This window comes from Pezoporus flaviventris, unplaced genomic scaffold, assembly GCF_033815535.1.
Source record: "Pezoporus flaviventris isolate CSIRO_AGI_PZ_B2104156 unplaced genomic scaffold, CSIRO_AGI_Pfla_v1 ptg000138l, whole genome shotgun sequence".
Classification (NCBI taxonomy): Eukaryota; Metazoa; Chordata; class Aves; order Psittaciformes; family Psittacidae; genus Pezoporus; species Pezoporus flaviventris.
The window spans coordinates 304,543-324,941 of record NW_026892686.1 but is presented as its reverse complement, the minus strand read 5'-3'; the positions used below and the strand labels follow the sequence as shown (position 1 = coordinate 324,941).

The window sequence follows — 20,399 nt, the reverse complement described above, 5'->3', positions numbered from 1 at the left end:
GTGACTCTGACTTCCTCCCCTTATTGGAACCATCTGTGCCTGTTGGTAACCTCAGGCCACTGCCAGGTTTGACTCCAAAGAAAAAAGAGTTTCCACAGCCTTTTAGTGCATCTCAGCCTCTCTCGTCCTGAGCATCCCTCTCCTTTCCTTCTGCTTCGGGAGAAAAGAGGCATCTTTAAAAGCCTTCAACAAAGCAGACCAAGGTTTCCTTGTGCCCCTTCAGGCACTGGAGCTGCTCTCAGGTCTCCCCTTCAGGAGCCTTCTCTTGTCCAGGCTGCCCCAGCCCAGCTCTCTCAGCCTGGCTCCAGAGCAGAGCTGCTCCAGCCCTCGCAGCATCTCCATGGCCTCACTCCAACAGCTCTATATTGTGCTTCTTTACATGTATTTCTATATCTGTACCCTTTGCAGCTCTCTTTCAAGGCATCTCAACCTTGATTCAAGGTTTCAGGGCAAGAACAGACAAGAGGCAAAGAGATTCTTTGGGGTCACGCAGCTTCAATACCCACATTATCCACTGCAATGTATATAGATTGCAAACATCAGTCATTGCCCTTGAACCAGTGTCCTGTTAGAGACTAAAGGGGACTTCAGGACATCCTTCTTGACAGTGTGGATGGTACCTGGGAGGCTGCGTGGGCTCCAGCAGACAAACAGCATTCATTAGTCGAGCCAGTGTTTGAAGCTGGATCCGTGTTCCAAGGGATCTTTCTGAACAGCTCAGCTCATGTGCTGGCAAGGGATAAAGTAACTGATTATAGCAAGGGATTGCTTCTATATGAAAATGATGTAACCCTGGGACTACGTCCAAGTCCTCTGCAGGCTCCAAAGCAAACAGAGATGCCTTTCAGTGATTGTTCATCTGGTATGTTGACCAGTGAGTGAATTAAGGTGCCCGTTCGACACCATGGAGTCTGAAAAGTGCTGCCTTCTTTTCTTCAGGAAAGAGAAGGGAAGGGGTACAAATTGCTTCTGAAACAGCTCCTTTTGTAGCTTGCAGGCATATCTTATGGTCAAAGCCCCCTGTGTATAAATCCCAGGGTCTGACTCTTTACCCAGCCTCACAATGCATCATGTGGTGGGTTCTTAAGCAGCTGGCTCCATTTGAGCCTGCTGGTTCCTCTAAGATGCTTTGCTGGTCCCTGCTTCTCTCATTCCCAGGGCACATCCATGCTGGAAGGGCTGCTCCAGCCTGTGTGTCGCTGACAGTGCGGGCATGAGAGCGTGGTCTTGACCATCTGGGCCTCCACTTTAAAGGCTTGGGGTTGTCCATACCTGCTCTGATGGGCCCCTTTGCTGCCAAGCTGGGCAGAGCACCCCTTTACCTTCGCTTCCCAATAGAACAGGATCAAATCCAGACTTGCCAATGGACAGCTATGAAAGCCTGCAGCATCGCCACTGAAGGTTTTGCAGCCTGGTGAGGATCAAGCCTGTCCTTGCTGTGTCCCTGGTCCAAAGGAGCTATTAGGAATCACATGGAGAAGCCACAGGAATTTAGAGCTGAGCTCACCACTGCCAAAACAACTGTTACAGCTCTATCCTGCTGGCAAACCCTACACCAGGAGCACATGGGCTGGGGAGCGTCTCAGTGGCTGTGTGTGAATGTGCAGGGCTGCCTGGGTGTGAATGTCCTCTGCACTGCTGTCCTTTAGCATCTCCTCCAGCAGGAATAACTAAATCCAGGCCAAACGGCCTCATTCTGCATGCCAGATGTGTCCATGCTGCCACCCCCATCATTCAGCACCGACCTCCCCACTGGATTTCCACTCCCACCAAAGCACTAATGTGTTTTACCAGCTAATATTTGATGTTTGCTGATCTGGGGAGAGGCCACCAGCCTGGAAGGAGCCTGAATCAGGCAGCCTTCCTTTGGAGCCTAAGGTTTGGGCATCCATTTACAATCCTCTTTGAGGAGCAGTGGCACAGAGATGGATGGAGGGAGCGTGGCAGGGTTCAGGGATCAAACAGGGCTTGGGGTGTCTCTGTATTTAGTGAGGGGCAACTTTCTGCTTCTCTTTTTGACTGCTTTGGCTCCCAAGGCCCAGCTGCAGCCCAGCTCCAGCACAATCACTTGGTGTCTGCAAAGGGGACAGTGAGGTTGGACAGGCGTAAATCTAGCACCCAAATCATGGGGAACATCTGCAGCAAGATGGGAGATGGCTCAGAAAGAGCAAAGCTGAACCCAGTGCTTGAAAGCCAGGTTCTTCTTTAGGTCTGAAGGAGGGGAACAAACCCCCCTCATTTTGCTGAGCAAGGGAATTGAAAGCCCTGCCTAATCCTGCCCCTTCAGCTGTGTAAGCTAATGGAAGCCTTGTCCATGCTTTACTCATGTTGGGTTTGCCTCTGCTGTCGGGGTGACATCACCTTACCAGCACTGCCACTGCTGGGAAGGAATGAACATGAATGGCTCGCATCGAACCTGGCAGTGATTTAAAGCAGCAAGAGGGTCACCCGTGCTTAGCCAAAGCCAAACAGGCTCAGAGTTTGGTTGACACGAAGGCAAACCCGTGTTGTAAGAGCAGCAAGTGTGAGCAGCGCTTCCCATCTACACAGGAGGGTCCCCCAGCATCTGCAGCCGGTTACGGGACAGCAAGAGGGATTTTAGCAGCTATAAACCCGGGTGCACGTGCAGCCAGCTTCTCTTTCACACAGAACGATGCTTGCAGAGATCCTTTATAGCACAACAGAGTCATAAAGAGATTGGTTTAGTCTGGAGCTGGATCATGTAACACCTGGAGGGGCTAATGCTGCTATTGCTTATGCTGCAGGACACAGAACCACATGTCTGAGAGGTACAGCACCAGAAAGGGATGGAGCCTGCTGTCTGTGGCACTAATCATAGAAGCCTGGAATGCTTTGGGTTGGAAGGGACCTTAAAGCTCATCCAGTTCCAACTCCCTGCCATGGGTAGGGACAACTTCCACTGGAGCAGCTTGCTCCAAGCCCCTGTGTCCAACCTGGCCTCGAGCACTGTGAAATTGCTCTTCACTCAGTCAGCTTCACTTGAGCAGCTCTGGGTTTTCCCCAGGGGCATCTTTCATGTGAGTAATCTCAGCTGGTCGAGTGAAAACAGTGATTGACACCACAGGCATTCTTCAGTCCCAGATTCCTGGGGGGAATCATCAAGCAGTGGCAGTGTGTGCTATGAGAGCTTCTCTCCCAGACATCACCATCACACTCAGCAAAGACATTTTAGCAAGTCTCCCCTCTGAAGGAATAGTAATATTAAATAATAAATAACTAAATAATAAAGAACTAAATAATAGATAACTAAATAATAAAGAAATAAATAATAAAGAAATAAATAATTAAACCTCTGAATCTCCATCCTTAAAGATATCAAAAACTGGGGATTGGGAACAGCTCTGGGATACGGGGGTGTAGGCATCTGAATTGCAGGGAGTTAGGGGATGTCTTATGGCTGCCGGAGGGATTTCAATTCACCCCCATTGTGTGCCTTGAACACACAACCCCTGGGTGTGTGTTGGTCACTTCAGTGCTCAGAGACGGCAGGAACTGTCCTGGTATTGATCAGGAAGCACCCTGATGTTTAATACCTCTGAAGAGGAGATTGCTACCTTGGAGATGAGCTGCAGCCCTTTAGTGTCCTGCTGCCACAGACAGCATCATTCCTGTAAGGTGGCATTAGCCTGTTCTCTTCAATGGCTTCTGTTTCCACCCACAATCAGCGTACATGAATGGATGGAAGTTTGCATGAAGCCAGTTTTTACTAGCAACAGATGGGAATACTTCCTCCCTCTCACACAGCAAACCCCGTTCTGCAAACTTTGCCTTGTGCAAGTGCCCAGAAAGTTTGAATTTATGTAGCATTCACGTACATTGAGAGTTTTATTCCAGGATATGAGTTTAATCAATGAAAATATGCAGGGATATTGCCTACTGTTCCTTAGAAGGATGTCTTACTTGGCTGCAGCTATGTTATCCAAGCAAGACTCATCCAAGTCTGTGTTATCTAAGGCACGGTACCTTGTCTCCTGGCTGTGGGCGCATCACAGACACACGGTCGTAACCCTTCCGCAGCAGGACCCAGAGAGCATCCAGCTTCCCCTGCAATCCAAAGGAACACGGTGTTATCTTGGGAGCAAGGACAAGTGCGAGGTACGCAGCTCAGACCTACGTGTTTGATACTCAGCCATTGCCTGGGCTCGTACAAGCTGCTGGAGTCGATGCTTTCCCTCACAGGAACCTGTGAATGCTGCAGGTGAAAAGGAAGAGGCTTTAAGGGAGCACTAAGCAGGAATGGCTGAGAGCCAACAGCATCCGTGGGTCTTTATGTATTCTGAAACCCCCCAAAGGTAATAGGGGAATGGCTTGAAACTGGCAGAGGGGTGATGTAGATTGGTAAAATCCTTCTGTGACCCTGGTTCTCCGGTATCTAAAGACTCAATGCATTCACTGCGCACTCTTCCTGTCATGGGGACAGAGTCTTTCTTTCCCCTTTTCAAGAAGCCATTGGGAGTGTAATCCTCTTTGAGACCTGTATTCCTCAACCAGTGCGTTGAGCCAATGGTTCAAAGCTTGTTTGGGATTTGGAGGTATACACGGGTGGAGACACACACGCAGAATGACTGCATAGAGGTATTTCCATAGGATGCTGGGGGAAAGACTTCCAAGGTGAGAGCCAGGAAAGTGTAATCCTCAAAGCAAGAAGCAAGCAACTCCTCTGTCAGCCTCTTCTTGGACAGCACAACCCCTCAGACTTGAGGGAAGCCACCCCTGTCCATCCCAATCCATCTTTCTCCTTACATGAGAGCTGGTTCAAGCTCTTGATCTCCTGTCACCTCTGACAACTTAAGAACTAAATACCTTTTGCTGCCATTTCTCCTTTAGGAAACCAAAGGGAAAAATACAACTTTCCATGGAACAAAAAAGCCCTTTTTTTACTCTCCAATCCTAGTTTCCAAGAGCCTACCAAGATTTCTTGGGAAAAGCTCCATCTTTGGGAGTCTGAATGGAGCTTCAGGCTCTGTCTGGGACATCTTGGTGGAGGAAAGGGAGAGTGGATCATGGAAAGGATGATGTTGGCTGAAGCAATGTGAATGGCAATGCATTCACTTGGGAATACGAACACCTCTATGCTCTGATGTCTCTGTTTAGGAGCTCCTTTGCAATTGGTCCCTTGGGGGGAAAAAAAGGTCTGGAAGCAAAGAAAGCTTTGAGTCCTACTGGGAATGAATTCCAGAAAGAAGGAACAATCGGGGCAGAGGACAAATGGAGGAGGGCACAGCTTCAGCCATTGCTTTATCATGATGAATGCATCCTCTTCCTGAAGCAGGGGCTGCCCTTGGGCCTCTTCTAGGTAGGAAGCTGTGCATGGCAGCTTTGTAAAGAGAGACAGGAGGGAGAAGGTTAGCAAATGGGCCAGGGACACAAGGCTTTGTAAATGCTTGAGGATTCACCTGAGGTTTCTTTCTGAGAGCATCAGTTGCTGCTTCAACCTCAGCCTCAAGGCAGGTCCTGCATGTGAGCTTTAGGGGATGAGCAGCTTGTGGTCCTTTCTGCGTTGGTTTTTAGACATCATTTGCACCTATGTTTTGTGCTGCCCCTTCCTCTGTAGGATGAAGGGAGGATTTGGCAAGCTCCTTAGGACTTGGATTGTTTGCACTGACTTTACAGTCTGTTGCAATAGTATTTTTAAAGCAGGATCATCCGTTGGCACCGTGCTAAGAAGTAACAGCAGCAAATCAGAATCATACCAGTAACAACAACCACAATCTGTTCGGTGTCAGCAGCCACGCTTGGGAGCAAATAAATCTGTGGAGCATTTCAAACAGCCTTCTCCCCACTCTCAGCTCTCTACTTACATTATAGGCGTTACTCTGGGAAGAGTAACAAAGAGAGGGAAGTAAAACTCCATCAGATAACCTGGCAAAAGGCAGAACGCTCTAAGTAAAGGCTGGCACTCGTGCTGCATGGGGAAAAGGAGGCCTGCAAGTGGCCCCAGAATGTGAATTTCCTGGCTCTTTGTCAGATCCAAGCTACGCCGGTTCCCTGCTCCCGAGATCTAATTGTCTGCCTTCCTCCTCTCATTTAAGTAACCTGTTACATGTGTGTTTATCTCCCTTCCAAAGAGGTCTTCCAACCAGTTCAGCGGAGAGGGTGGAAAGTCAACATCTGCTCCTAGCAGTGCACTTGGAGCACGGGGATGAGGGCAAATCGAAGCTCTCAGGAGGCATTTCCTATGGGTGAGGTCAGGCAGTCTGTGAACTGCTCCCCCCTAGGAGTGGTGGGAGCCTCTGATAGATAGGTATATATCTATACATCTATATATCTATAAGCCATAGATACAGGATGGATTCAAGGTCACGGTCCTGCCTTGGCTGGGACTGCAGTCCCAAAGGCCCCCCCACCTCCCTCTGCCTGATGACTGCTGAGCTTCCCCATATAACACAGTGCAGGTACCTCTCCACGTGCTCACATCTTCAGGGCAAGAGCTCCTGCCACGAGTGCTGATGGCCTTTGCTGCCTCCCTGCTGAGAGGACCTGCAGGACCCCTGCTTCCTAGGAATGATCCCCTCCGGATCTGATGAGTGCTCACGGGGAAAGCGCTGGCTGCTTTATCCCATCTGCATCCCCTGCCTTTTGGGTGCAGTTCAATGGGGGGGGTGGTGGCAATTAATAATTAGGTACATTCTTGTCCACAGGCTGTTAAATCCTGCCCGGATGTGGAACACTGCAGGGTTACGGGAGCATTTGGATAAGGGCTCTTGGACTGGAACTGCATGCAATCTGAATGGTGGATAGGAGATATTACTAAAGGAATTGGGAATATCACCCATGAGATACTCCTGATATTTGTAAGCTTCCTTATGAGTGAATTCTTGGTGTTACAAAGCCAAAGCCGTTCCTAGCAGAGGCAGAACTGAACTTGAACCCTACATGCATTGAATCTTTTCCCCAAGCCTCTCTTGGACACGAGGGAACTTCCAGCTGGGAGACAGATCTGCCATGAACTGTTCAGAGCAGAATAACCTCTGCAAATGAGCTCTCCTGAGGCTGCAATCCAACAGCATGAACCGGTGCAGGAAGAGGGGAGGAACTCAGCACTATCTTCTATGGGAAAGGAGCCAGCTCTGAGCTGATGATCTCAGGTAGTTGTACCCGTGTGGATTGCAGGGCTCAAATCAGTGTTTCTGGCAGCTCCTTGGTGGACTGAGGTATAGCTCTGTGTGCTGTGAGCCCTTCTGACTGCGGCGTGCAACAGGCGCTGAGCTGTGTCTCTCAGCTCCATGAGGTCATTTCCATGAGCACAGAGTGGGAGTGAAAAATCCCCCAGGTGGGACAAAGTGTGCGTTACAAATGCTTCACACCGCTGCAAAAAGGGGAAGAGATGCCTTTAGGAACAAGGGAGCAGCTATACGGGATGGTGCTTAGCGCGCTCCCACTCCAAGCTGCAAACACTGACTCTCGAACCTGGCCCAATGTGGGAATGAAAGACCTCCATGAGCACATGTTGAAGTCATTATGACACCACTGAGATGACTCCTTGGTCAGCTCTGTTTAGTAGATGATAATCTTTAAGGGGGAAAAGAGAGAAGGCACTGGACCAGGTTCTCAGAGGCTCACATTTCCGTATCCTCCGGAAACCACTCTTCCTCCCCTGTGCATCCTTGCCATTCCCGTTGCTGGATTTGACCCAGCTGCAAGATCAATGACTGAGGCGAGCCAAAACATGTGACTGACTTAGGAATCCCTATGGGCACTGCTTGGAGCTGATCAGTAACCAGCTACAACACAGGGAAACCTGGGTGTACTGCGAGGTAGCCTATCCGCACTGCAATAACCTGGCTATCAGAGTGTGCCTGACTAGAGATGCTGCTGGGGAGGAAGAACACAGGAGAATAAACCCTCTCTTTTCCAGCAGTGAGGCACTTTCTCGTGCCCCAGCATAAAGTTTAAGGTGAGCTCTGCACACCAAAAGCTTTACTCCATATGCTACACCCTCTTTGCAGACTACTTGCAGATAAATTGCCTGTTAAAGGTTTCTAAGGCATTAACCAGCATCTCCACTTCGAAATGAGATCCAAGCTCCAGGGGTGTGAGGTTTGCACTTGGATATGAATTCATATTATCACAGAATGGGTTGGGTTGGGTTGGAAGGGAGCTTAAAGCTCTCCCAGTTCCAACCAGGGACACCTTCCACTAGAGCAGGGTGCTCCAAGCCCCTGTGTCCAACCTGGCCTTGAACACTGCCAGGGATGCTCTTTATTCCCTCCATCTCAAGGTATATGCAGTGTGGACTAAAGGGAGGTGCAGTCGATATGTAAGAACTTCATTGAACTTAGCTGCACCACCAGAAGTGCTCAGGATCCTGTTCTGCTCCAAGCAAGCAACGCAACCCCCAAACCTCACCAACCTGGTAAGAAATACCCATTGCCCCATGTAGCTCCTTCCTATAGTCCCTCCCTAGGCACATGTCCAGAGGGACTCCCTCATGCACATCAGCATCTCGAGATCACAGGTTTGTGGTCAGTTCTATATCTTAGCCTTAAACCACTTAAGACTGCATAGAAACACCCCGTGCTGCACAAGGCTTTGCTTACCTTGATGGGGGAGTACCACTTCCGAGGAGAGGAAGGCCTGCGCATGTTGTTCGCCAGGTTCCTGGGTTCAGGGAACTCGTATTCCTGCTCTGGCATCTTCACCCTGGCATTCTTGGCTTTCTCTAACTTGGCACCTTCTTCCGTGGAGCCCTTTTCTCCCCAGCGCACCTGAGAAGATGCAGCAGGGCACGTTACAAGAGTGGCTGCTGCATCCCTTGGCCATACTTTCCCAGTGTCCAAATGGGAGGCGAAGAGCGATGCTATGAGGCTTGTTTCTAGCCAGAATCCTACTGTACTAAAGGAAAGAAGACGGTCCCAAACTTGAGGATTCTACGTTTGGCTCCCAAATATCCCTCTATGAAAAATAACCTGGGCTCAGATGTGCAAAGAAAAGCTTAAAGGGGCTTGTGCCTGTCTGTCTCCTGAGTTTCTTGCTGGGTAATTGCAGGGGATAGCACACCAGTAAGGTCTCTGGATACACAAACTGGTATCTAATTACCTCCATTCGTTTGATGCCACCAACTCCACGTCCACCATAGTAAGAGGCATCTACTGTTGGCCATTTCTTTTTCGGAAGGCCATCATCATCTTCCTCCTACAAAACAGAAGGAAGGGATTACACTGTTGGGAAGCATGACTAGAGATGGAAAGGAATAAACAGCCAGAGGCTATGTGGTCCTCTGAGCCTGCTAGAACCAGGCCAGGCAAGGTTCTGGTCTCCACTGGTGATTCTCTGGAGGATGTACACTCATGAAGAGAAAATGCTTCATGACATAAACATCCACCACTTGAAAGGTCCAGCCCAGCTCCAGCCCCAGCGTGATCCTTGCACTCACACACCCCCCTCTTTGTTTTGTGTTTCTTAAGGAGACTCTGTCTTTCATCATCCTTTAATCCAGGGGAGTAAATTGTCTCTGAGCTGCAAACCCATTGAAGCAGGCACCAAACCCTTACTCAGCACAGCTCAAGAGCTGGGGTCTTTGGGGTGCACGCTGGGTGATGTGCAAGCCATGAGTGGTGATAGCAGGGGCTTGCCTCCTCCTTGCCATTCCTTTGCTTGTGCCTGTGGCTGGGGAGAGATGAGCTTCTGCCCTGCACCAAGGTTCCCCATGGGGAGGAACCTCCAGTGAAACCATCCTATGGTCATTCAGATTTGACAGAAGGAAGGGGAAAAACAAGGAATCAAGGCAAATTTCCTCCTGAGTGAAGGCAAATTAGGAGGACACTTGGAAACAACCCCAATGCGGATGTCCAACGGGGAGATGAAACGTTTTGAGATGAGATGGACAAGGGTAATAGGATGGAAAAGTCTCATGGAAGAGTTATAAGGATGGAAAGAGCTCTTAGAAGAATGAGCTCTGCTAAAGAGGCTGCCCATGGAAGTCCATGGGGCTCCAGGGAGGGTCATGGCTTATGGCAGCAGAAAGCCAAGCGTGAACGTGATGTACGTGGTGTACAGGTTTGGATGTGGTTTACCCCTGCATAGTGCAGGCAGAAACCGATCACCATGCACAGAGTTCAACGTGCTCAGGACCTTCACGATGACATTCACACGCAGCCAAGTGAGATCAAGAATATCTCCTTAAGGAGCCTATCTAAAGTCCTGGTGATGGATTCTATGTATTCTACTCTATATATATTCTATGTAGGATTCTATATATTCTACACTCTTTGTTGCACTATAGAACAGCTCCATACATTCCCTGACCTATAGCAGTGCCTTTGCCTTTAATTCCTGCAGTTGAGGCCATGAGCTGGCAAAGCAGAAACGCAGAGTTCATCAGAAACGTGAAGTATTTCCTGTGAAAACGGGGAGAGAAATGAAAAATGCTCCTTTCTTTTTTCCCCCCACTTTCTTCAATTTTTCACCGGGATTTGGCAAACCTCCAAAATCCAAAAAGCCAAAAACACTTGGGAATGGAAGGAAAACTGGAAAAGGTGTGGGGGGGAAGACCCAAGACAAACTCACATCAAACAAAAGCATTTCTGTTTCTGCAGAATACGCATTAAGTGAGTGCAAAACGCGTCCTGCTCGAAAGGAAGGGTGAACAATTGGGCCATAAACACCCAGGTTCTTCTCCCTGCCAGCTGAGCCCTTTCTCTCCCTCTGCTTAGAGCTGCTGAGGCTCCTTTGCTGCAACCCAAGAACTTGATATCTCTGCATGAAGTTTTCCATGAGGACTTCTTTAAGAAGCAGGAATCGAAGCCATGCACATATTTTCCTTCAGCGATTCCCTTCCTCTCTGTGCAGCTCAGCACAGACCGGACTTCTCACAACAGGAAATACCAAGGTTTAGGAAATCTTCCCCACAAGCCCTTAAAAGCCCCGTGCGAGTCACTTGAATGGGAGATAGGAGCCTCCTGCCAGAACAACAACCGAAAGAGCACACGCACAGAAAGGCAGCCCTGGACACATGGAAAACAAAGGAGTCACAAGCTGCCTTCAGGAGGAGGCTGTTTACGTGCTCTGAAGGCAACGGGAGGTTTTGCAACACCAGCAAAAAGGAAGAAAACCCCACCAGTGATGTCCTACGCGCTTGGCAAACGCGCTCGCAGCGCACGTGGGCATCGGAAGGGAAGACATTGGGAACGCGGGGGTCAGGGAGTAGAGAGGCAGCAGGGAAATGTGAAGGAATCACAGCATCCCAGCCTGGTTTGTGTTGAGGGGACCTTAAAGCTCACCCAGCTCCAACCCCTGCCACGGGCAGGGACACCTTCCACTAGAGCAGCTTGCTCCAAGCCCCTGTGTCCAACCTGGCCTTGAGCACTGCCAGGGATGGGGCAGCCACAGCTTCTCTGCCCCATTCCCAAGGGCTGAGCCAATGAACCAGGGCTGAATTCTCACGTCCTGGCTCGGTTTTGCCCGTATTTTGCTACATTTCACTACAATGGGGTTTTTTGCCTGAGGGAGAACTGCAAAAGGATCCTCAGCTCTGACCCAGCAGCAGTAGTATAAAAGCCAGCCCCGGAAAATTCAAGTGCATTTAAGGATGCTGGAAAGTGACTGTGCAGAACTTGGCATCTTTCCACCCCTAAAATCTGCTTTAGATGGAGCTAGAGTTTCTCTTAAAGAAGCAGAAGAAGCAGGACAGAGCCGCAGTTCCCAGTCAAGAGCTGCAGCTCCAGAGCTGCTGGGTTCAGAAAACAAAGGTCTCTGTTTATCTCCATGCTCTATACTTTGACCCTGACCTGAGAGAACCTCATCTGTGGGTAACACAGGGATAATTCAGGCTCCACTGGGGAGATCTGAACCACTCGGGGTGAGACTCAAACTGAATCTGGCCAGATATGAAAATAAAAAGCTTGGAATACTTCCCCCTCTCCCCACCCTTCTAATTGCTTTCGCAGTTGCCTGGATGCTGTCAGGGTTTAGCACTTACAAAGAGCTCGGACACGACAAGACAGTCATTCCTTTGGGGAAGAGACATTACCATCTAACTACAGCGGAGGAAAGAGGGAGGTGAATGCGCTGCTCTCGAGGCTTCTGGCTCATCTCTGCCTCCTTGTTCTCCAAACACCAGGCTCAGTTCTAAATCCCATCATCTGGTCTAAATCTCATCCCCGATGCCAAGGTGCTGGTACCCTTTAAAGACACCTTGCTTGGCTCTCCAGAGCTTCCTCTCTGCGGTGGAAGGTTTTCCTTGTTGCTCTGTGCCAGGCATCTGAATCCCAACTGCATCCGTTCATCGCCTTGGGTTCCTCGTATCCCTGCCTCTCCCTGGTCCAAGCCTGCAAACTACCAGCAGAAAGCAGTGCCAGGTCACACGAGCATCCGAGGGAGGATGTTCTGCTGGTGCTTTACTAAGGAGCAGGCTGAAGATGCTCTGATGAAGAAGAAAGGAGGTTGAGCTATCGCCCATCCATTGCTCAGATGCTGAGCTACCCGAAGATGAAGTAAGGTCTCATAATGACAAAGGAATTAACCCAGGTGCTCCCACTGCATCTCCAATGTGATCAAACCCAGCTTCCACAGCCCAACACCGGCAGTTTGCTTGGGCCTGCCTAGGTATTGCATGTGAATCTAGCTATGAAACTCCACTCCTTCATGGTGTCACACCTACACCTCATCTGTTGCCAATAGCATCCCCAATGATGCTATTCTAAATGCCTTGAAAGGTTCATTTCTCCTCCTCCCATACTTCCCCAACTCCCTGTGAAAGGGGAGCAGAGGGGAGGGAAGGAGCTGGCACACCACTGTGACCTGGCTTTGCTTCAGGAATAACAGAATGAATTTCCTGTGTCTACAAAACATTCCAGATCCTTTCTCTGGAGCTTGTTTTGCTGTCTCCCCAGCAAGGCTTTTTAGGAAGGGAGAGGAAAGCAGTTGGGAAAAGATCCATAAACACTAAGAAGTGGGGGTGCAAGCAGCAAGAGGAGCAGATAACCCCCTTTTAGCCATTCTCTGGCCTCATGAATGTTCAGAGGTGAGTTCACAGAGATCAAAGTGATTCAAGCTGAACGTGTGGGATGTCCTCACAGAAGAGGAGGCTCCTTAAGGGGAGACCTTAGAGCAGCTCCAGTGCCTAAAGAGGCTGCAGGAAACCTGAAGAGGGGCTTTGGGCAAGGGCCTGTAGGGGCAGGCCAAGGGGAATGGCTTTAACCTGCCCGAGGGGAGATTAACCTCCCAACCCAAACCAAGCTGTGGTTCTATGACGGGTGGTTTCATGTACTGACTTAACAACAGCTGCTCTGCAGTGAGTTCACTTCTTCCTGTTCATGCTGCCTCCCATGACAGTGATAACCACCTCCAGCATCTCACGTCTGTGCTGCTGAACACTCCTTTCCCCCCAGGACTTTGTGCGTGTTTGCTTCGGTGCATGTGGGCAAGACGACAACAGACAGAGGAATTACCCAGTTTCAGGCTGGTTGGTGGCTTGGCTCTGGGGCCATGTTAAGGGTGACTCCGTTGCTTGGGTGACAGAGCAGCAGGGAAAAAACAGGTCTGAGTGATGAGGCTCTGGTCACTTCCTAGATCTCCTGCCTGGCTTTGCCCTCTGACTGTAGGTAGAGTCTGTTCTGACTAGCAGCAGACTCTGGCATGGGTCACTACTAGTGCCCAGGAAGGTGCCAGATGCTGCAGAGCGCTGCAGGATGGGGTTTCTCATGCAGAAGATGGTTTGCTATAGTGAGAACCAGCTTCAGCTTCATGGCAATCTTCTGGTCGGAAACTGGTTGTAGTTGAGGAGGACTTGCTCCAATAAGCCCAGTTTTGAAAGTGAAGGGACACAGGAATAAGCAACCATGTCTTCCTCCAATGCAGCTAGCAGAAGCCTTCCTATTCACTGGAGGTAAAGGAATGTGGGTTTGATCCACCAGCAATGACTAACCTCAGGCCACAAAGGTGCTCACAGGCTCCTGCAAGCATCCACCTCTTCCCATTGGCATTAACTCAGTCCTTCCTGGCTGTAAGTGAAACCATCTGGGCTTCCCTCCCCAGCATCCTGCGCTGGGGAGGTGAGTTCACAACAGTCACAATTCCTGAATGAACCCATTGGAAGTCTCTATCCAATAATGGTTTCCTTCACCAACAGTGAACGTGACTCCAGGAGGTCTCAAAAGACCTTTAAAGCTCCATAAGACCTCTGGCAGCTTTGACAGCAACGCTCCTTTCCTTGCATTGTTCCACTATAATGCATTCTCCTTGCAGTGCAAGGACATATGGGCCTCAGCTCCCAGCCCTGCTGAGGCAAGAATTCCTCTTCTCTTTCTTTCTTTGCCAAGATTTTGGGGAGATGTGAAAGACAAATGATCTTAGTGCAGGTGTCATGCTGCTGCTGAAGGGATTAGCACTCCTTATGCTGGAGATCAGGCAGTTGGGGTTGGAAAGGACCTTAAGATCATCTGCTTCCAATCCCCCTGACATGGGCAGGAGCTCCTGGGTGATCTTATGGCCCTTTCCAACCCAAATCATGCTGTGATGCTATGATTGGATTGAGCTGAGGGGATGTGCTCCGGTAGAAAGCACATGTGGAATCCTGCCATCAGACCAGTCCCTCCAGTGTTGGTGACGTTGTTATAACCGAAACTCACCATTCCAGGGTCCTAAAACAGTAAGAATAAGCTAAAATAGAACTCCCCTTGTATGAACAAGGAAGCAGGTGGAGAATGGTTATGAGTTAATGCCATTCTTCAGGCACTGTGCAGGGCCTGATTCTGGGTACAACCAAAGCCTGCTCTGCAGTTAGGCCACCACCTATGGGGAGCGAGGCAGTGAGCAAGCAGAACTGCGTTCTGCTTTGAAACAAGGAGGATTTGCCCCATGTTCCCACAAGATCAGGTGAGTCCCAGATGAAAAGCCGATGGCAAATCCATTAGGGGCCTATAGGGATGCTGGGGAGGGACTCTTCGTTAGGGACCGCGGTGATAGGACAAGGGGTAATGGGTTCAAACTGAAACAGGGGAAGTTTAGATTGGATCTAAGGAAGAAGTTCTTTACTGTAAGGGTGCTGAGGCACTGGAATGGGTTGCACAGGGAGGTTGTGAATGCTCCACCCCTGGCAGTGTTCAAGGCCAGGTTGGACAGAGCCTTGGGTGAGATGGTTTAGTGTGAGGTGTCCCTGCCCATGGCAGGGGGGCTGGAACTGGATGATCTTAAGGTCCTTTCCAACCCAAACCATTCTATGATCCTATGAAACCCATAGCTAAAGGAAAGCTGTGAAGCAGATGACTTTTGACTAAGGCATTTGGGGAGCTGCACACATAGACCATGCCCAGAAATACCTTCACACCAGCTTAATTCAACGTAACCAGAGGCAAACATAACCGGTGTGCTGCAACTGGTTTGCTTGTGCAGCACTTACTGCTCTGATAAAAGGCTTCCTTCTACTTGAAACGCTCCTGCCCTCTTAGCACAGAGCTGTAATTTCCCCTTGCAGCCCTTGGCCAGCATTCCAAAGGGATGCATTTTAATTAGCTTCAGCACTTGGATCCCTTGGCTTGGAGGCGTGTGTGATGCACAGCGGAGTATATGCAGCTCTGGGGTCGTGTTTTCCTCTCCATTCAGAGCACAGAAGCTAGCAAAGCTGGTGGATTGAGACACAGCCCGAAGAGGAATGGCTACCTTGGAAAACAGCCCAAAAGAGAGGCATGGGGAGCACTGGATCCAAACGCAAACCTCCCTCAGGTCCAGGAATGCTCAGGTTTGGAGGTTTCCTTCTGGCCTGGGCTGAAGGGGATGAGTGGCACTAAGACAGGTTCTAGCGCTGGCCTGGGCTCCAGATGCCCTGAGCTATTCCTCTGCAGCAGAAGCTGGGTTGGATTCCATATGGAGCATTGCATGTGGGCTGAGTTTTGAGGGTGTTTGCCTGCCTTGGCACAGACACTAAGGGCAGACGTTGAGGATCATTCCAGCTTTTCCATTTGCAAGCTGAAGCAGGCAATGAATTTGTCTCCACATGCAAAAAGCAAGGGAAGCAACCAAATCCCTCTGAGCAGAGGTCTAAGTCTTCTTTTACTTGCATAGTTAAGAGGAACTGATCCAAAGCCCAGTGAAGTCAATGGAAAAGCTCCCACTGACATCAATGCAACTCAGCCCAGGGACCTGCAGTGAAATCCCACATGCAAAACAGTGGAAGTGAAGAGGAGACTCATCATGTGCTGGAAGCAGGAGGCCACAGGAAGAGGCAGATCAAGAAGTGAGCGTGTTTCTGGGCAGAATCTACATTAGACCTGAGCACTGGTGACACAGCTTTAAGCCATTTGTTGTTAGATTGACCTAAAGAGCACAAGCAGAATTGAGATGGGTTTAATGCTTCTTCACTGCTTCTCTCTAGTAAAACTTCCCTCTCTGCAGCTCTTCTGAGGCCAGGATGGTTTTACTCCTGCCCACTGTCTTCAGACACATTGCAGAGACCATGGGGCTGCCTTTACCCACAGCAACTGTGGTCCAAGGGATCAGCATCGTGAGTTTCCACTCCGCTGCCAAGAGTTGTTTTAGATGCTAAACCACCAAAATCATTGCTGTGCCTTCCCAAGCAGATGAGCACATGTTTGGGTTCCATAACTTCAACAACGTAGACTTAAGGGTTGTCCTTTCTGTGAATCACAGCCTAACTCTGCAGTACCAAGTGGAAGTATTGCCTACCTGCTCAATGGAGGTACTTGTACTGTACATCTACAGTCATTCCTGCAGTACCAAGTATTGGCTGTCCTTCCCTACCTGCTCAATGGAGGTGCTTGTATTCCTCATCTACAGTCACTCCTAAACACACACATCTCTATCTCTATAGCAAGCAAAGCGAGCAGAGTGAAACACGTGGTAGACATCAATTACAAAGCCTGTAGCTTAGCTAAATCACTGTTGGCTTTAAGGCTACAGAGCTGAGCACAAAGGTTTAACTGATCCCAGCCTCTCATGAGGAGTCTGAGCAAAGCCTTGTCCCAAACACTAAGGAAATGAGGCTGATGGTGTTACTCACCTCGCTGTCTTCTGCAGGAGGAGGGGGGGGCTCTTTGATGATCTGGAAGGATCAAAGAGAAACAGAAGAGTAAATTCTTCCTTCACTCTTTAGCACGATTCAAACATCACCAAAACCAACCCCAAAGAGAAAGCACCAGCAGCCACGGCTGTGAACATCCCTGAGCTCAGTCACGGGGCTCTGTGTGCTGCTGGCGTCGGGCACTGAGAGCAAGAAGGGAGACTGGAGGCATCCCAGAGCCCTGCCATGGAGACATCTCCCAGTCACAGCTCCAGACTCACAGCACTTGCTATGTGACCCCTGCTCTGTGTGGGCTAACAGCAAATTCAGTCCCATACCCTTCATCTTCCAGCCTCCTGATCCCAGCAGGAGCCGTAGGCACCGTTTCACCCAAACACCCTCATCAAATCAGTGTCTCCTTCTTCCGGCTGCTGCTCAAACCCTGCCTCAAATGGCCTCAACAATGACTGGCAAGTGAAACCAGGATGACGTAAAATGCCCTGGAGACACTGCAAAGCAGCAATAACCCCCCCAGACTCTGTTCTCCCAGGCCTTCTGCATTCCAGAGGCTGTGCCATGCTCTCCTGCAGAATTCTTTTCACATTATCAGGCTAATGCAGTTCACTCTCATAAGCTGAAAAGATAGACATATATATATGTACAGATTTGAGGCTGTCCCAGGGGTTGGAATAAAGCAAGCAGGGTGAGGTTTTACAGTGGTCCAGGATATTTTCCATAGAAACAATTGAAGTTTCTATGGGCGTGAGGCTATTATTTCATGCAAAAAGTTTGCATCGAGGGCTCAGCAGGCACTTGGCTGTTTCCACAGCCCTCCACTCCAAGAGCAACAAAAAGCCTTCCAAAGGGAAAGCAGTTGCATGCAGGCACGTCAAATGTCCCTCCCTTACACAAGATGCACCCCAATGCACAGCCACTGAACCCAGCCCAAACAGCAGTGATTGCCCCAGGGGTGGATCTTCCCCCCTTGTTTGCAGTCCATCTGGATGAGCAGCTCTTTCTTTACACCCCAGGCCAGGAAGCAGATGCTGTCAGGATGCTGGGAGCCTGTGGAGATGGCACTGAGTGTCCTCAGCTCCAACCAGGAGTGGGTATTAGGTATAAAGGCTTCATGGGCATAGACTACACATGGGTAGGCTTAAAACTGACCCTACCAACCCAAACCTCACAGTGCCAAACACTAACAACGCGGCTGCTCAAATGCAGAAGGGGAAAATGACAGTCACATTAAAGGCCCTGAAGAGATAAATATTTACACAGCTCCTCTCACTCGTGTTTTTCCTCTCTGATGAGCTCACTGGTTTTATTTCTCTCTGCAAAGCCCCAGTCATGCAATGTGGCCATTAACGAAGAGCATGCGCCTCTGGCTATGGAAGATACCAAGGCTGGGTCAGGCCTTTGCATCTCAGCCCACAGCAGTGATGGGTGCAGTGCTAAAGAGCTGTGGTGCATCAGGAATGGACACGGAGTCTCTGTTTATAGGCACAGAAGCACAAAGCACATGTGGAAGCATGAAATGACATTGGATAGGAGCGTGGTGGGTGCATCCGCTGCCCTGCTCATCAGGCACAGCGCAACCGAGGTCCGGCTGTGCCATTAGGGTGATGCCCAGAGGAGCTCAGGCTGACTGGTAAAGCATCCATCACTCCCTGTCTACTCTGCAATTCCCAGCTTGTGCTTGAAGCTCCAGGTACAGTGGCTCTTTTTCCTGCTGGAAAGCAAATGATGAAGGGTTGTCTGCATCAGGCTCCTGCTCTGTGGGAAGGAAACCATGGGTACCAGCAGGGTTTACTCAAAACTCCTTGGTTAGAGGTAGAATCACAGATTGGTTTGCGTTGGGAGGGACCTTAAAGCTCATCCAGCTCCAACGTCTGCCACGGGCAGGGACCCCTTCCACTAGAGCAGCTTGCTCCAAGCCCCTGTGTCCAACCTGGCCTTGAACACTGCCAGGGATGGGGCAGCCACAGCTTCTCTGGGCACCCTGTGCCAGTGCCTCAGCATCCTCACAGTAAAGAACTTCTTCCTTATCTCCAGCCTGAACTTGTGTTTCAGTTTGAACCCATCACCCCTTGTCTTATTGCTACAGTCCCTCATAAAGAGCCCCTCTCTGGCATTCTTGGATGGAGACAACATAATCTTTTCTATGCCTCCTGACACGATATATACTGACACAGCACATACAATGCTCCAAAATACACAGCACATTTTCCTAGCCATGTTTTTAGACTTGTTTTGGTCAGTGTAAGGGATGGCACTTATCAGCAGACCTCCTTTTGAACCCAACCCCTTCATTTAAACCCATTGGATGCTGAGAAACATCAGATGCCTGATCCAAAGTACACCTACTGGAAGTGGCCTCATTCGCCTGTTCTGGTGGAACGTGATGGGTTTCAGAGTAAATGTTCTCATTTGCATTGGCATGAAACCTCAGGACGATCCATCCAGCACATTTGGTCCAGCTCAGCATCCAAACAAAGCTTCTCAGCCAGAATCACTAGGAACTCTGGAGGTTCCAGACTTGGAAATGAAGAGGTGGCTGTGTTTGTCATGATTTTCATTCCTTCTCATAACATATGCATGCACATACACACAAACCAAGTGATTTCATGAGCAGATCGAGCTTTCCCTATTCTGGCTCAAGAGGGAAAAAGGAAAACAAAAGAAGAAAGATAATAAAAGAGATTCCTTCCATTTTTCAGTGCTATTCCTTTCTAAGAGCAACGGAGCACCCCGTACGCTGCCAACTTGGATGGGTTCGCTTGGACAGGTCCGAAGATGGGGAGAGGTTAGTCTCAAGTTCAGACCTTACAGAAATGTATTTTCTGTCTCTCTGCCCAGGTCTGGAAAGGCTTTTAGTCTGCAAAGAGCACAACCCCTCTCCTTCTCCCTTTGCATCCTTATAGCTGTATACGCACGGAGCCTGATTCTGAAGGTGGTGAAGCACACGGGGCCTTTGTGCCATCTCCCACAAGTGAGCAGGGTGTGAGAAAGGTCCCAGGCCCTCGCCCCTGCTCACTTTGCAGAGATAGGAACAATGACTCAGGTACAAGAGGGAAAAGGCCATTGAAGGGACCCCATTGCAGGTCCCAGTGAGGACCAGTCGGCTCTGGCCACCGCACTTCATCCTGGGCAGCACCTCTCACCTTCCCCATTGCCACACGTGGGTCTGTGGAATGCAATCGGCTGGGAACACCCGTGGCCAAGCAAGACATTGGGGCCAGCTCAGCTTGGCAAGGCTGCTGTGTTTGTGCATGTGCATGTGCACTGCAAGTGTTTGGATAACCCCAGGCCAGTCCTGGGATGGCTGCTGCAACCGGAGCTCCTGCCCCCGTGTTTGAGAGAGGAAAAAAGGGGATCATTCAGCAGCTCTGCTTTCTCACTGGGTGAGGAGCACCTGAGGGTT

At 49.8% G+C, this 20,399-nt stretch overlaps 1 protein-coding gene across 1 annotated transcript in view; it reads right to left on the bottom strand.

The window, feature by feature from the left end:
- The window catches only part of ANTXR1 (ANTXR cell adhesion molecule 1), a 77,076-nt gene that overhangs the window by 12,762 nt on the left and 43,915 nt on the right, over positions 1-20,399 (bottom strand). Inside the window, exons 14-17 of the mRNA XM_061478995.1 lie at positions 16,979-17,020; positions 9,061-9,156; positions 8,562-8,729; positions 3,985-4,065 (exon numbers count right to left, since the gene is read on the bottom strand). Coding sequence (XP_061334979.1) covers positions 3,985-4,065; positions 8,562-8,729; positions 9,061-9,156; positions 16,979-17,020 — 387 coding nt within the window. The remainder of the gene's footprint in view (positions 1-3,984; positions 4,066-8,561; positions 8,730-9,060; positions 9,157-16,978; positions 17,021-20,399) is intronic.